The following is a 13,712-nucleotide window of genomic DNA, read 5'->3' on the forward strand; positions in this document are numbered from 1 at the left end:
GAACGTACAGAGTCTACACCAACAGGGGGACGTACAGTCTACACCAACAGGGGAACGTACAGAGTCTACACCAACAGGGGAACGTACAGAGTCTACACCAACAGGGGGATGTACAGAGTCTACACCAACAGGGGGATGTACAGAGTCTACACCAACAGGGGGACGTACAGAGTCTACACCAACAGGGGAACGTACAGAGTCTACACCAACAGGGGAACGTACAGAGTCTACACCAACAGGGGGATGTACAGAGTCTACACCAACAGGGGGATGTACAGAGTCTACACCAACAGGGGGACGTACAGAGTCTACACCAACAGGGGAATGTACAGAGTCTACACCAACAGGGGAATGTACAGAGTCTACACCAACAGGGGGATGTACAGTCTACACCAACAGGGGGACGTACAGTCTACACCAACAGGGGAACGTACAGAGTCTACACCAACAGGGGAACGTACAGAGTCTACACCAACAGGGGGATGTACAGTCTACACCAACAGGGGAACGTACAGAGTCTACACCAACAGGGGAACGTACAGAGTCTACACCAACAGGGGAACGTACAGAGTCTACACCAACAGGGGGATGTACAGTCTACACCAACAGGGGGACGTACAGAGTCTACACCAACAGGGGAACGTACAGAGTCTACACCAACAGGGGAACGTACAGAGTCTACACCAACAGGGGAACGTACAGAGTCTACACCAACAGGGGGACGTACAGAGTCTACACCAACAGGGGAACGTACAGAGTCTACACCAACAGGGGGACGTACAGAGTCTACACCAACAGGGGAACGTACAGAGTCTACACCAACAGGGGGACGTACAGAGTCTACACCAACAGGGGAACGTACAGTCTACACCAACAGGGGGATGTACAGTCTACACCAACAGGGGAACGTACATAGTCTACACCAACAGGGGGACGTACAGAGTCTACACCAACAGGGGGATGTACAGAGTCTACACCAACACGGGGACGTACAGAGTCTACACCAACAGGGGGACGTACAGAGTCTACATCTCAGGTTATATCCTGAGTGAGTGAGTGAGTGAGTATGGTTTTACGCCGCTTTTAGCAATATTCCAGCAATATCACGGCGGGGGACACCAGAAATGGGCTTCACACATTGTACCCATGTCGGGAATCGAACCCGGGTCTTCGGCGTGACGAGCGAACGCTTTAACCACTAGGCTACCCGACCGCCCCCCTGAGTGAGTGAGGTTGGTTTAACACTGCTTTGGACAGTATGTCAGTTATATCATGGCACCTCAGGTTAATGTAGATGAAAGTCCAAGTCTTAAACGTTTACAACTTTGGTGAAACCACAGACATGGGCATGGTGCTGACAAACCTAGTAACAATCATGGCTGAGATTAAAAAAAATGATCACAGGATCCTGCCATGATTAAGGGACAGAACTCTGTTTTGAAAATTGCATGCCTTAGGTGACTGGACCATTAATACTTCTTCAAAATCGATAATCATCAGCGTATCCAAAAAGTGATAATTCACTGGTGAAACTTCCTTAATTATCCAGTTATTTCTCAATTGCATTAAAAAAACAACAACCTACACTGACAGCGGCAAAAGCCACGTAAAATTGAACTAACTCCCTGCCAGGGAGCATTTATTTCTCTTCATCACATTATTCATATGAATAATCCTGTCAGATCTCCAGCTGAAATACTGACTATTTGCAGAAAACAGCAACTTCCTCAAAGCTATATTTTAGTGAGTTGACTGCTCCTACCTCTGAGGTGAACATCTTGGCACATGTTCCGATACACCAGGCGATCACCGGCTTGTTGACTCTGTTCTCCTTCAGGGCGTTGACCAGCCGGTACTCCTCCACCCCACCGACCTGCAACACAACCGACCTGTCACCCTGGCTCTCAGTCACACCAAACAAAAGGGGGGATGAAATGGGATTTTACTTTACCTTCAAGATTATGGCTCTCATGTAGCAATGTGCATGCCGCAGTTTAACATGAATACCCCACAGTATAATGACTCCGAGCCGACCAGTCCTTGTTATAGCCCCTGAATGCCGAGGGCCAAGAAGAATAACAACTAGTACCATGCTTAAACGTCTTTTGATATGATTTGGCCAGGATCAAACTACCGACCCACCACATGCTCTGTCCACAAGACCATAAAGGCAGTCACTAAACAATGGAGTTGTGAATGAATGTTGTTGAAATACTAATCTTTTCCTTGGAATGTTCTCAGACAATCACTGCAAATATTTACACTACATGGTTAAATGCAGGTTTGATCATGTCCCGAATAACATCTAGTATTATACCAGTTCAACCTTACCAAGTCCAAATTTGAACTAACATCAAAATCACAAAGGTTACGATTTTAGAATTTTGGATGAAGAACGCACCTCTCCGAGCAGCACCAACATTTTAACTTCTGGGTTGTCTTGGTAACGGAGGATGTGGTCCATAAATGTGGTTCCTGGGTATCTGGAATACGACAAACCAATAACAGTAACAACGACACAGAATACATAATAGAAGTGAATATTTCTAACAGGTGTTGTCCTACGAGTTTCACAACAGCAAGAAACTGTTTAGTAACAAAGGTTAAGTATATATATATATTCTACAGCTGTTACAAAGCAAGCCCTACCTATCTCCTCCAATGGCTACTCCCTCGTACACGCCGTTGGTGTTGAGGGCGATGATGTTGTTCAGCTCATTAGACATGCCCCCGGATCGAGACACGTAGGCTACACTGAAAACACAATAGTTGGAATGAACAGAGACAGGAAGGACACAAATTTATCCAGATCTTCGCCTTTCTATCAATGAAAATAAATTTCAAAGTATTGATGTTCTTTAATCATGTTAATGATGAAATACTACTGCTGATGATATTATTCTACTTCTTAATGTGATTCACATACAACACTACTTCTCAATGTGATTCACATAAATTACTTCTTCTCAATGTGATTCACATACAACACTACTTCTCAATGTGATTCACATAAAATACTACTTCTCAATGTGATTCACATACAATACTACTTCTCAATGTGATTCACATACAATACTACTTCTCAATGTGATTCACATACAATACTACTTCTCAATGTGATTCACATACAATACTACTTCTCAATGTGATTCACACACACAGTAATCTACGGTTATAATGAACTCAGAGGGACCACTAATTTTAGTTGGTTTTAACCGTTGTTCATTATAATCATATATATGAATCACATATACAGCAAATGGCTGGGACCAAAAAAACAGTTCCTAATAAGCGTGTATGTTTTGGCAGATTATCTGGATGAGGGGAAGTAACTCCTACCTGCCAGGCCTGTACAGCTTGGAGGAGAGAATGTTATCCAACATGCCGCCTGTGTTGCCAATCTTGAAGCAGCCGGGCTTTACACCACCCACCTGTAATGAAACAACATCTGTATAACCCTGGCCAAGTAACGTGTTGGGGCTCGTCCCTCGTACATGCTAGTTACATGCTCATGTGTCGGGGCCCATCTTGTCATATGCTCAAGGTCAGCGCCCATCTTGTCATATGCTCATGAGTGAGGGCACTTCTGATCTATGCTCATGTGTGAGGGCACTTCTGATCTATGCTCATGTGTGAGGGCACTTCTGGTCATATGCGAAAGGTCAGGGCCCATCTTGTCATATGCTCAAGGTCAGGGCACTTCTGATCTATGCTCATGTGTGAGGGCACTTCTGATCTATGCTCATGTGTGAGGGCACTTCTGATCTATGCTCATTTGTGAGGGCACTTCTGTTCACGTGCTCAAGGTCGGGCCCCCTCTGGTCACGTGCTCAAGGTCATGGCTCCTCTGGTCACGTGCTCAAGGTCAGGGCTCCTCTGGTCACGTGCTCCTCTGGTCACTTGCTCAAGGTCAGGGCCCCTCTGGTCACGTGCTCAAGGTCAGGGCTCCTCTGGTCACGTGCTCAAGGTCAGGGCCCCTCTGGTCACTTGCTCAAGGTCAGGGCCCCTCTGGTCACTTGCTCAAGTTCAGCGCCCCTCTGGTCACGTGCTCAAGGTCAGGGCCCCTCTGGTCACTTGCTCAAGGTCAGGGCCCCTCTGATCACGTGCTCAAGGTCAGGGCCCCTCTGGTCACGTGCTCAAGGTCAGGGCCCCTCTGGTCACGTACTCAAGGTCAGGGCCCCTCTGGTCACGTGCTCAAGGTCAGGGCCCCTCTGGTCACGTGCTCAAGGTCAGGGCCCCTCTGGTCACTTGCTCAAGGTCAGGGCCCCTCTGGTTACTTGCTCAAGGTCAGGGCCCCTCTGGTCACGTGCTCAAGGTCAGGGCCCCTCTGGTCACTTGCTCAAGGTCAGGGCCCCTCTGGTTACTTGCTCAAGGTCAGGGCTCCTCTGGTCACGTGCTCAAGGTCAGGGCCCCTCTGGTCACTTGCTCAAGGTCAGGGCTCCTCTGGTCACGTGCTCAAGGTCAGGGCTCCTCTGGTCACGTGCTCAAGGTCAGGGCCCCTCTGGTCACTTGCTCAAGGTCAGGGCCCCTCTGGTCACTTGCTCAAGGTCTGGGCTCCTCTGGTCACGTGCTCAAGGTCAGGGCCCCTCTGGTCACGTGCTCAAGGTCAGGGCTCCTCTGGTCACTTGCTCAAGGTCAGGGCTCCTCTGGTCACGTGCTCAAGGTCAGGGCCCCTCTGGTCACGTGTTCAAGTTTCAGGCATGACTGGGCATATGATGCATGGTCAAATGTTAGGCATTTTCAAATATTGTATGCCGTTTTGTGACAATGTATTGAGACGTCCAAGCGTGTACTCACCGTGGCCGGTCCGATGATTGTGACTTTCTTCTCATCAGCTGTCTTGACCAGCTGTCGGGTGAGATTCTCCGGGATGCCCTCGGCAATGATGGCAATTGTTCTGATCTGAAGACAGGGTCATAACATGGGTAATTCATCACAATAAAAAATAAAATTGTCGAAAGTCGAAACAATTGAATCTACACACGTTGAAAGTCTGTGTTTGAGTATGGAAGTTACAATCATAGCACAATGAATAATCTGCCTTACTTTGTAAATAATGTGTACCCATTGTTGGTACAAGTTTTAGGAAAATATGCCATATATAATAGCTGACAATATGCCCACCATATTTGTGAACAAGCATATGTGTAGGCTGAGTCCAGTGCTACCCAGAGCTATTAACAGGTAAGGTTGTTTTTCAATAATATGTTGACATTATTTTGGTCATAAAAAGTATAATCACACAACATCTACCTGAGGAAAGTTCATGGTTTCCACTGTGCTTTCGTAGGCCGATCTGAGAGAAGCAAAGTTGATCAGCACGTCCGCATCTGGATGTTTCTTCATACAGTCAGCCATGTTCTTGTAGGCTAGGAGAGACAGGAATATCTTCAAAAATTGTATATTCATTGCAAACTAAGAGACCATAGGTCCATAGTTCAACGTATTTACAAGGTATGCATGTTTCTTCTAACTAACAATGCATGATGTATGTACACTGCAATATTTTGTAATAGCGTAATATTTGAGGTTGACATGTGTATGCAAAACAAATTGATATTTGGATAAGATGTAAACTTCTTTGGAATATACTTGTTTACACACAAGCATAAAATGATACTCATTTTCTAAAACATTAAGGTTACAAGATGGACAGTTATTGTTAGACTTTTGAAATAATTCATAAAACAAAACACTGAATAGATCTGCCATTTAATTGAAGACAAAAGTTTGGATGAAGCGTCTTACCTGGGATAAGCACTTCTTTGTGGCCCCAGTAGAATTTCTGCTTATGGTCACCTCTGTAGAAAAACATGTGTTGGTGAGAGAGGCTATGTAATAATATCAAGGTGTCTTTCTTTAATCAAATAATTGGTTGTTTGTTTGCTTAACACGGCGCTCAGCAATATTTTCTTTTTTTTTTATAAACGTTTTTATTGTTCCCAGAGTTGTAGATTAATACAGTATTCCGTCAAAGACATATTTCGGATTGCATAGAATGGCACAATACACTCTTTAGAAAATTAAAGGGTTGGAAACAAACATTGTCCTTTTTCAAACCAACACTGTTGCAACACACAGTCAGACTCAAACATATCATGTATCATCAGAGAGTTATGAATCAAATGCTGAGAATAAAGGTGACCATTTTTTGTTAAAGTTACTATTCCGACACCTTGTTAAATTCCTATGGACACACATGCAACAATAAGCGTGACTGAGTGAGTTGGGTTTAAATGCTGCTTTTAACATTATTCCAGTTATATCGCGGCGTGTCAGCTTAATGTGGGAGGAAAGCCCGTAGTGATGCAGGTCTCAGACATTTACCACTTCAGTGAAACCCACGAGCACGGGTATGGTGCTGACAAACCCAGAAACATAATCGGGGCGAACCTGGAGTCGAACCCACAATCATAGGTTTCTGGCGTGCCCAAGGGATGCAATTCTGCACAGCGAATTGTGACGCCTTAAATGACTGGGCCACCTGTGCCCCCGCAACAAAAGGACAAAACATGACAATACATACGTGAACGGGTAGATCATAGCGACAACGGAGGGCTCCTTGCGGGAACACACGTAGTCGTAGTCCATCATGCTTTGCACCGCCCTCATCTGCATGCCCCAGATAACGGCCTTGGTGCTCTTGGTGAACAACATCTTATCTTTGTTACCCTCCACCTGATTGGCCAGCGTTTCAAGCTGAGCACTGGCTGTCGAGGATGTTGATTGGTTGAGCTCGTTGGAGGACCCCCTGCGGCTTGTGGTTGGGGACTGGAATCAAGGGCTATTTTCAGTCTATTTTCTCTTTGTACAAGTAAAAGTGCAGGTGATCAAAAATATTTGTCACAAGTGTTATTTGTTTGTTGTTTAACGCGACACTCAGAAATATTCCAGCTATATGATGGGAGCCTGTAAGCAGTCCACTCTGGACCAGACATTCCAGTGATTGATACACCACAGTCCGCAGCTTAGTGTGAGCAACGTCGGGTACGATGACACGCAATCAACCAAGTCACTGAGTCTCTCCTAACCAGCAATTCTAACCCGTAATCCCCACAGAGCTTGTCACAAGTGACTAGCTCGTGAAATTACAGCTGTGACTTCCTGGAAGAGGTTCTCCAAAGACTTGTCAGTTATTGTCAGGATCTGAGACTGGACATAGCTCCAGATACAATTAGTCTTTCACAAAGATAACCTTACTGATATTACTAGATCTTAGCATCTTACGTTTCTCAAATTCTGTCTTGAATACTAGAGATTTACTTTAAAGGTTTTAATCATCACAAATGATTTCAGAGCAAAAATATCTGGTGATTTACACCAGGAACTTCTTTAATTTAACTGGAAAAAACATAATCATTGATAACGGTGTAAGAATCTACATCGAAACATCGCTATATGCAATAAACCAGAAGTTGTTGTCCATAAAGTTGTACATTTTTCTTACTTAATGGTTTACATTGCGCATGAAGATTCTGAAATCCTTGCAGTGTTCAATCCTAAATCAGACCCCAAACACCCAAAGCACAGTCGCCTTTTATGGCAAGCATGGGTTGCTGAAGACCTACTTTACCCCGGATCTTCACGAGTCATTGGGGTAAAGATATACACATAAGAATCAAGAATCAACGCCAAACCTGAAACAAAAACTTTAAACACAATCCAAATAACAAAACATACCACCAACTTTTTAAGAAACCATGGAACCAATATGTTAAAAGAAACAGTTCCCATGTGAAGATATAAGGCAGAGGCTCTACTGTTAAGGATATAATGGCCATTGGACAAGAACAAAGGAAAGATAAGCGTCCATTTATTATAATCATCATCAAAATATTTTTAAGTGTGAGTGGGTGAGTTTGTTTAATGCCGAGTATATATAAGTTGTATTACAGCGTGTCAGCTTGACATGGGAGGAAAGCCTGATGTCATGCAGATCATAGACATTTACTACTAAGGTGAAACGCATGACCATGAGCAAGGTGCTGACAAACCTAGTTGGTTTGTTGTTTAACGCCGCACTCAGCAATATTTACACAGTTCCTTCCATGTCAGGCTCATATCTTATCAATCAACCCTCGTATATATATCAGCTATCTGTCACCCCAACATGCCAGGGAAGTTGGAGGTGATGAAACCCACAATCAGGGTTATTGTGCAGACATGCAGTTCGGACCAGCGACCAGCGAGCCTTGTGTGGTGACGTAAGGGAATCGTTCAATCTGATTTGTTTTTGTTTGTTGTTTAACGCCGCACTCAGCAATATTCAAGCTATATGACGGTGGTCTGTAATAATCGAGTCCAGACCAGACAATCCAGTGATACACATCATGAGCATGGATCTGCGCAACTGTGATATGATGACATGCATCAACCAGGTCAGCGAGCCTGACAACCCGATCCTGTTAGTCACCTAACAAGCGTAGTCGCCTTTTACAGCAAGCACGGGTTGCTGAAGACCTACTCTACCCGGGATCTTCACGGGTAGACAAACCTAGAGTCACAATTAGGACATATCAGGGATTAAAGACAGGATCACATGTTTTTAAGGAATAAAGTAAAAAGCTTGCCAGGACAATATGCAAATACATAAAGCACGATACAAAATACACGTCCCCAAAGCAGTTGAAGAACATGTGAACGTTCATATGACTATAGTTTAACCATTATCATAGGAATATTATTTTTTTAAATCAGGTTTTCTGTAACTTCTTTTGAGTAGTATATACTTCAAAATTGCAAAGGACACAGTTAATGAAATACATTAGAAAAACAAAGGCTGACTGAAAGGAATGCAGTGGTTGTTATAAAGCCTTGAGACAAGGGTTGGAAGGCGTTCTTTGACAGGAACAGCTATTGTATATGTTACTCAAATACTGACAGGGACCCTGTGTCCAGATGGGGACTCGATTGTCTGAAGATGTTGTACAAGTAGTATTCAATGTTATTGTACTAATGAGTATTTTTCACATTCTTTTGAAGTTCAATCACACATAAATACACTTTTCAATGAGTTTCGAAATAATATCAAATAGTACAGTATCTCTATCAAATCTGTCTAATCAGTCCCATGACACCTAACCTGAGTATTTCTTTAAAAAAATAACAACTTTATAGTCTTCTGAAGATGAAATATATTATCTTAACATTTAATAATATAGCACCTTTTTTAAATCTATTACAAAAGCCTTTCAGAAACTCTAGCTAGTTTCTTCCTCGTGGGCGGCCATATTGAAGAGGGACACTATGTCCAGTCAAGGTCAATATGGTGTCCATCTCATTAAAATCAGATCTTAGTTCTCACTACCGCTAAACAAAGATCTGAGGACATCCCATTAAGGGTCACGTCAGACCGACCTTGCGTGAGCTTTGACCAACCGATGGAATGACCAATCAGAAGGCAGCTTTCTCGTGCTTTATGGCACTAATTTAAAATTGGCAACTACGCTTCGAAACATAATTTCACAAATTCTCGATTACAAATTTGAAACCTGAACAAAAGAACATTCTGGAATGACTAATAGATGGTCTAGATTGTATGGATAAAGTCGTTAAACCCGTAACTATCGTTCGGAGTTAAAGTTTTCGAGGTTGCATGATTAGAAATCACATTCCGACTGTCACTTTCTTAACCTGGTAAGCAATGCTCTGATTGGTCGGATGAAAGGTCGTTCTGACGTGACCCCTAATGGGATGTCCTCAGATCTTTGTTTCGCGGTAGCGAGAGCTGAGATCTGATTTTAATGAGACTGAGATGATGTCAGTGGTGCGGCGTGTGGAACTGAGTCATCATCTCTACAAGGAGGGGAACCTGGGACTCCTAGACTGGTACACATTGTGTTGTGAGTGAGCATGGCAAGTGAGTGAGTGAGTGATCTTTAATACTGATTTGAGTGAGTGAGTGAGTAAGTATGGTTTTACGCCACTTTTAGCAATATTCCAGCAATATCACGGCGGGGGACACCAGAAATGGGCTTCACACATTGTACCCATGTCGGGAATCGAACCCGGGTCTTCGGCATGACGAGCGAACGCTTTAACCACTAGGCTACCCGACCGCCCCAATACTGATTTGAACAGTATTACAGTTATATCATGGTGTGTTTGAGGAGAGCCTGAAGTGATGCAGGTCTGAAAAGTTTACCAGTATGGTGAAGCCCATGAGAAAAGACATGGTGCTGACAAACCTAGAAATCTTCAAACTTACGATCATAAGATCCTAGAACAACAAAGGGACACAATTCTGCATAGCTCCTCACCACCACCCAGAGAGGGTATTGTAAACAATCGTTGAGTTAAGTTATGGTTCATTGTTTTTGATTCAGAAAATGAGAAACAGATTTTAGCTATCAGCTTTTTACGAAAAGTCTGCAGTAGTAGGTGTTGCTGCTAGGGCTGCTGATTAAATATTAGTCTTGTACTAGGATGCATGACAAAGCACATGCTAAGATTTTCATCTGACGCGTCAATGCAGCATTTGTATTCAAAGAAACAACTACTCCCACATGTTAATGCTATAGATCTACCATAGAACTAGTGTCAAATAACACAAGAATCTAAAGGTTCTGTAGCTCACCTCATACGTTGATTGTTCATTTCCATTCTTTACACAGAGCCTTGCTCCATATTGAAAGTAGGTTATCTTTCTATAAAGTATGCTAACATGATTTAAACAAACAATCATAAACTGTTGGGGGACACTAACAACTGTATTGTCCCCCATTTTGAAGAAAAAAACGCTGTAATCACAAGGCTCCCACTGCTTCAAAAAGACCCTAGATTAAATATACCACACAAAAGAACTTAGAAGTAAAAGATGTATTGTATTGTTTGTTGTTTAACGCCACACTCATGTAAATAATGTAAACGGCATGTAAATAATCGAGTCTGGACCAGACAACCCAGTGATTGACATCATGAGCATCAATCTACACAATTGGGAAGCGATGACATGCATCAACCAAGTAAGCAAGTCTGACCACCTGATCCTGTTAAGTCGCCTCTACGACAAGCATGGTCGCCTTTGACGGCAAGCATGGGTTGCTGAAGACCTATTCTACCCCGGATCTTCACATGTTAGAAGGTCAGGAAAACCTGATTTTTTTAAAATGTGACTGTCCTGGCTGAATGTTGCTTGGAGTAGTATACTTGTATACATTACACGGAGGACAAAGCACAAACATATAATGCCACAAAGACCTTTTGATCCATGTGACCTAGGAACAGCTACAACATTTGAATGCATACAGGCAGGCAAGGGAATAAAGGCTTAAGTTTGAGGCGGACAACATGAAAATATTACTGAATCTACCTTGGCCAGCTGAAAACAAAACAAAGTCAAGTTTACTCCGAGGGACACAACAATCAGGTCTGTTCAGCTTAAACACTTAGTTCATTGAGAGTGTAATCACCATTCAGGACATGACACAGAACACAATGGGTGAACCTTTTAAATGGAGTCAAAGTGTACAGGGTGATGCTTAACAATTTTCCAGGTGTATAATTAACAAAGATTTGATTAACAAAAAGATGGGATATGGATACTTGAATGTAGGCATGTATACCCATGTCAATAATATTCTCAATGCTTTAAATATAAAAAACATCTTGAAATTATTTTTTTTAATAAATACTATTACTTCCAAAAATAATGGGAAAAAAATGTTGGAATACTCACAGCTCCCCCTGGTAGCAGGAAGTTGGCAGTTGTCTGAAGCCGTTTAGGCATAGGAGGGATATCTCGCTTGCCGAGAGCCATACTGACAATGGCGGTCATGTGAGTCTCAGGCCCGAACACTTGGATCGGTACGCCTAGGTTGTCCCCTGGAAAACAAATCCATTGTGAAACTTAGCTTAATCATTCACCACTCACTGCACTTGTAGAGCACACCCATCAGTCAAACGTGTGATCATTTATGCAATAACTTGTTGCGTGAGTGAGTGGGGTTTTACTCTGCTTTTAGGAATGGCTTCACACACTGTAATCGTGTGTTGAAATACTGACAACAGAGCAACTGTTATGTTCACTCACCAAGTTCTCTCATAATGCGAAGTCCCTCCTGATAGTTGGGTCCAGCTCGCCGCACGTAGATCTTCACGTCAAACTCGATCAACTTCTGCTGGAACTCTAAAAGAGCTCGCACGATACCCTGTTAACAGTACAGCATCTTGTAATATGCAGTGAAACCCTCTCAATGTGGACATTGTCTATACTGCCAGACCCTCTCAATATGGATATTGCTTATACAGTGAGACCTTGTTAATATGGATATTGCCAACAAAGTGAAACCCTCTCAATATGGATATTGCCTATACTGCCAGACCCTATCAATATGGATATTGCTTATACAGTGAGACCTTGTTAATATGGATATTGCCAACAAAGTGAAACCCTCTCAATATGGATATTGCCTATACTGCCAGACCCTATCAATATGGATATTGCTTATACAGTGAAACCTTGTTAATATGGATATTGCCAATACAGTGAAACCCTCTCATTATGGATATTGTCTATACTGCCATATATTCTGGATGATTCTTGGTGGCTTGTTCAATACCTAGTTTATCTGCCATTGATAATTATTCCTTTAAATGCAACATCAAACCGTGAATAATGTAATATATTTCCATAAGAAAAACTCCAATATTCCTATGACAGAGGATCAAAGAAGAAAGAGAGATGCACAGTGTGAGATAGGAAAATAGAAAAAGTTTAAAAATGTACCTACGCCCAACCCGATCAGAGCAAGCAGAGAACAATACCAATTTAAGCATAGTTTTCCTTTCAAATTCCAAGTTAAAGGGGGCACGGATGGCCCAGTCATCTAAGACACCTCAACTGGCTGTTCAGAGTTGCGTCCCTATGGCACGCCAGAAACCTATGATTGTGGGTTCAAATTCCGGTTCGCCCCGAGTATGTTTCTAGGTTTGTCAGCACCATACCCATGCTTGTGGGTTTCACCGAAGTGGTAAATGTCTTAGACCTGCATCACTTTGGGCTTTCCTTCCACATAAAGCTGACATGCCGTGATATAACTTGAATACTGTTCAAAGCGGCGTTAAACATAACTCACTCCCTACAAGTCAAAACAAAACTTGCGTTCACAAATTACAGTGTAGTCACCTTGCAAATACCATTTTGTTTCAATTCCAATTAACACTTCAACTTTTAATCCCACATGAATTTTGTTAATCAGGTTAAAAGATCAGTTTATGAAAAAAAAAAAACTTACCTTGAACGTCATGGCTACATTTGTGAAGTTGGCTATGCCACCACCAATGATGAGTATCTTGCCTGAAATTAATACACAAGCATTAAACAAGCATTAAACAAGCACAGACAGCGCCACCTATCATCAAATCATCAAACTCATGAAGTAAGGGAGGTGAGGTGAGGTGAGGTGAGGTGAGGTGAGGTGAGGTGAGGTGAGGTGAAGTGAAATGGGGTTTAACTTTGCGTCCAAGATTATTGCACTTATATAGCGACGTGCATGTACGTGTGTGTGTTTGTGTGGCTTCTTGTACTAGTCCGGACTGATGCCGATTTATAGTGCTAGCTCACTGAGATACCATGCCGCAGTTTAACATGAATACCCAACTCAGACACAGTATACTGACTCCGAGCCAACCAGTCCTTGTCTTAGCACCTTAATGCCGAGTGCCAGACAGGGTAACAACAAGTACCATCTTTTAACGTCTTTTGTTATGAC

General features: G+C 42.8%; 1 protein-coding gene across 1 annotated transcript in view; it reads right to left on the reverse strand.

The window, feature by feature from the left end:
• The window catches only part of LOC139470248 (ATP-citrate synthase-like), a 66,380-nt gene that overhangs the window by 15,392 nt on the left and 37,276 nt on the right, over positions 1 to 13,712 (reverse strand). The window contains exons 11-22 of the mRNA XM_071252583.1: positions 13,236 to 13,297; positions 12,032 to 12,149; positions 11,678 to 11,823; positions 11,312 to 11,320; positions 6,527 to 6,771; positions 5,749 to 5,801; positions 5,254 to 5,369; positions 4,798 to 4,902; positions 3,340 to 3,431; positions 2,650 to 2,754; positions 2,402 to 2,483; positions 1,763 to 1,873 (exon numbers count right to left, since the gene is read on the reverse strand). Coding sequence (XP_071108684.1) covers positions 1,763 to 1,873; positions 2,402 to 2,483; positions 2,650 to 2,754; positions 3,340 to 3,431; positions 4,798 to 4,902; positions 5,254 to 5,369; positions 5,749 to 5,801; positions 6,527 to 6,771; positions 11,312 to 11,320; positions 11,678 to 11,823; positions 12,032 to 12,149; positions 13,236 to 13,297 — 1,244 coding nt within the window. The remainder of the gene's footprint in view (positions 1 to 1,762; positions 1,874 to 2,401; positions 2,484 to 2,649; positions 2,755 to 3,339; positions 3,432 to 4,797; positions 4,903 to 5,253; positions 5,370 to 5,748; positions 5,802 to 6,526; positions 6,772 to 11,311; positions 11,321 to 11,677; positions 11,824 to 12,031; positions 12,150 to 13,235; positions 13,298 to 13,712) is intronic.

The sequence above is a fragment of the Haliotis cracherodii genome, unplaced genomic scaffold (assembly GCF_022045235.1).
Source record: "Haliotis cracherodii isolate W230 unplaced genomic scaffold, xgHalCrac1.p SCAF_20, whole genome shotgun sequence".
Lineage (NCBI taxonomy): Eukaryota > Metazoa > Mollusca > Gastropoda > Lepetellida > Haliotidae > Haliotis > Haliotis cracherodii.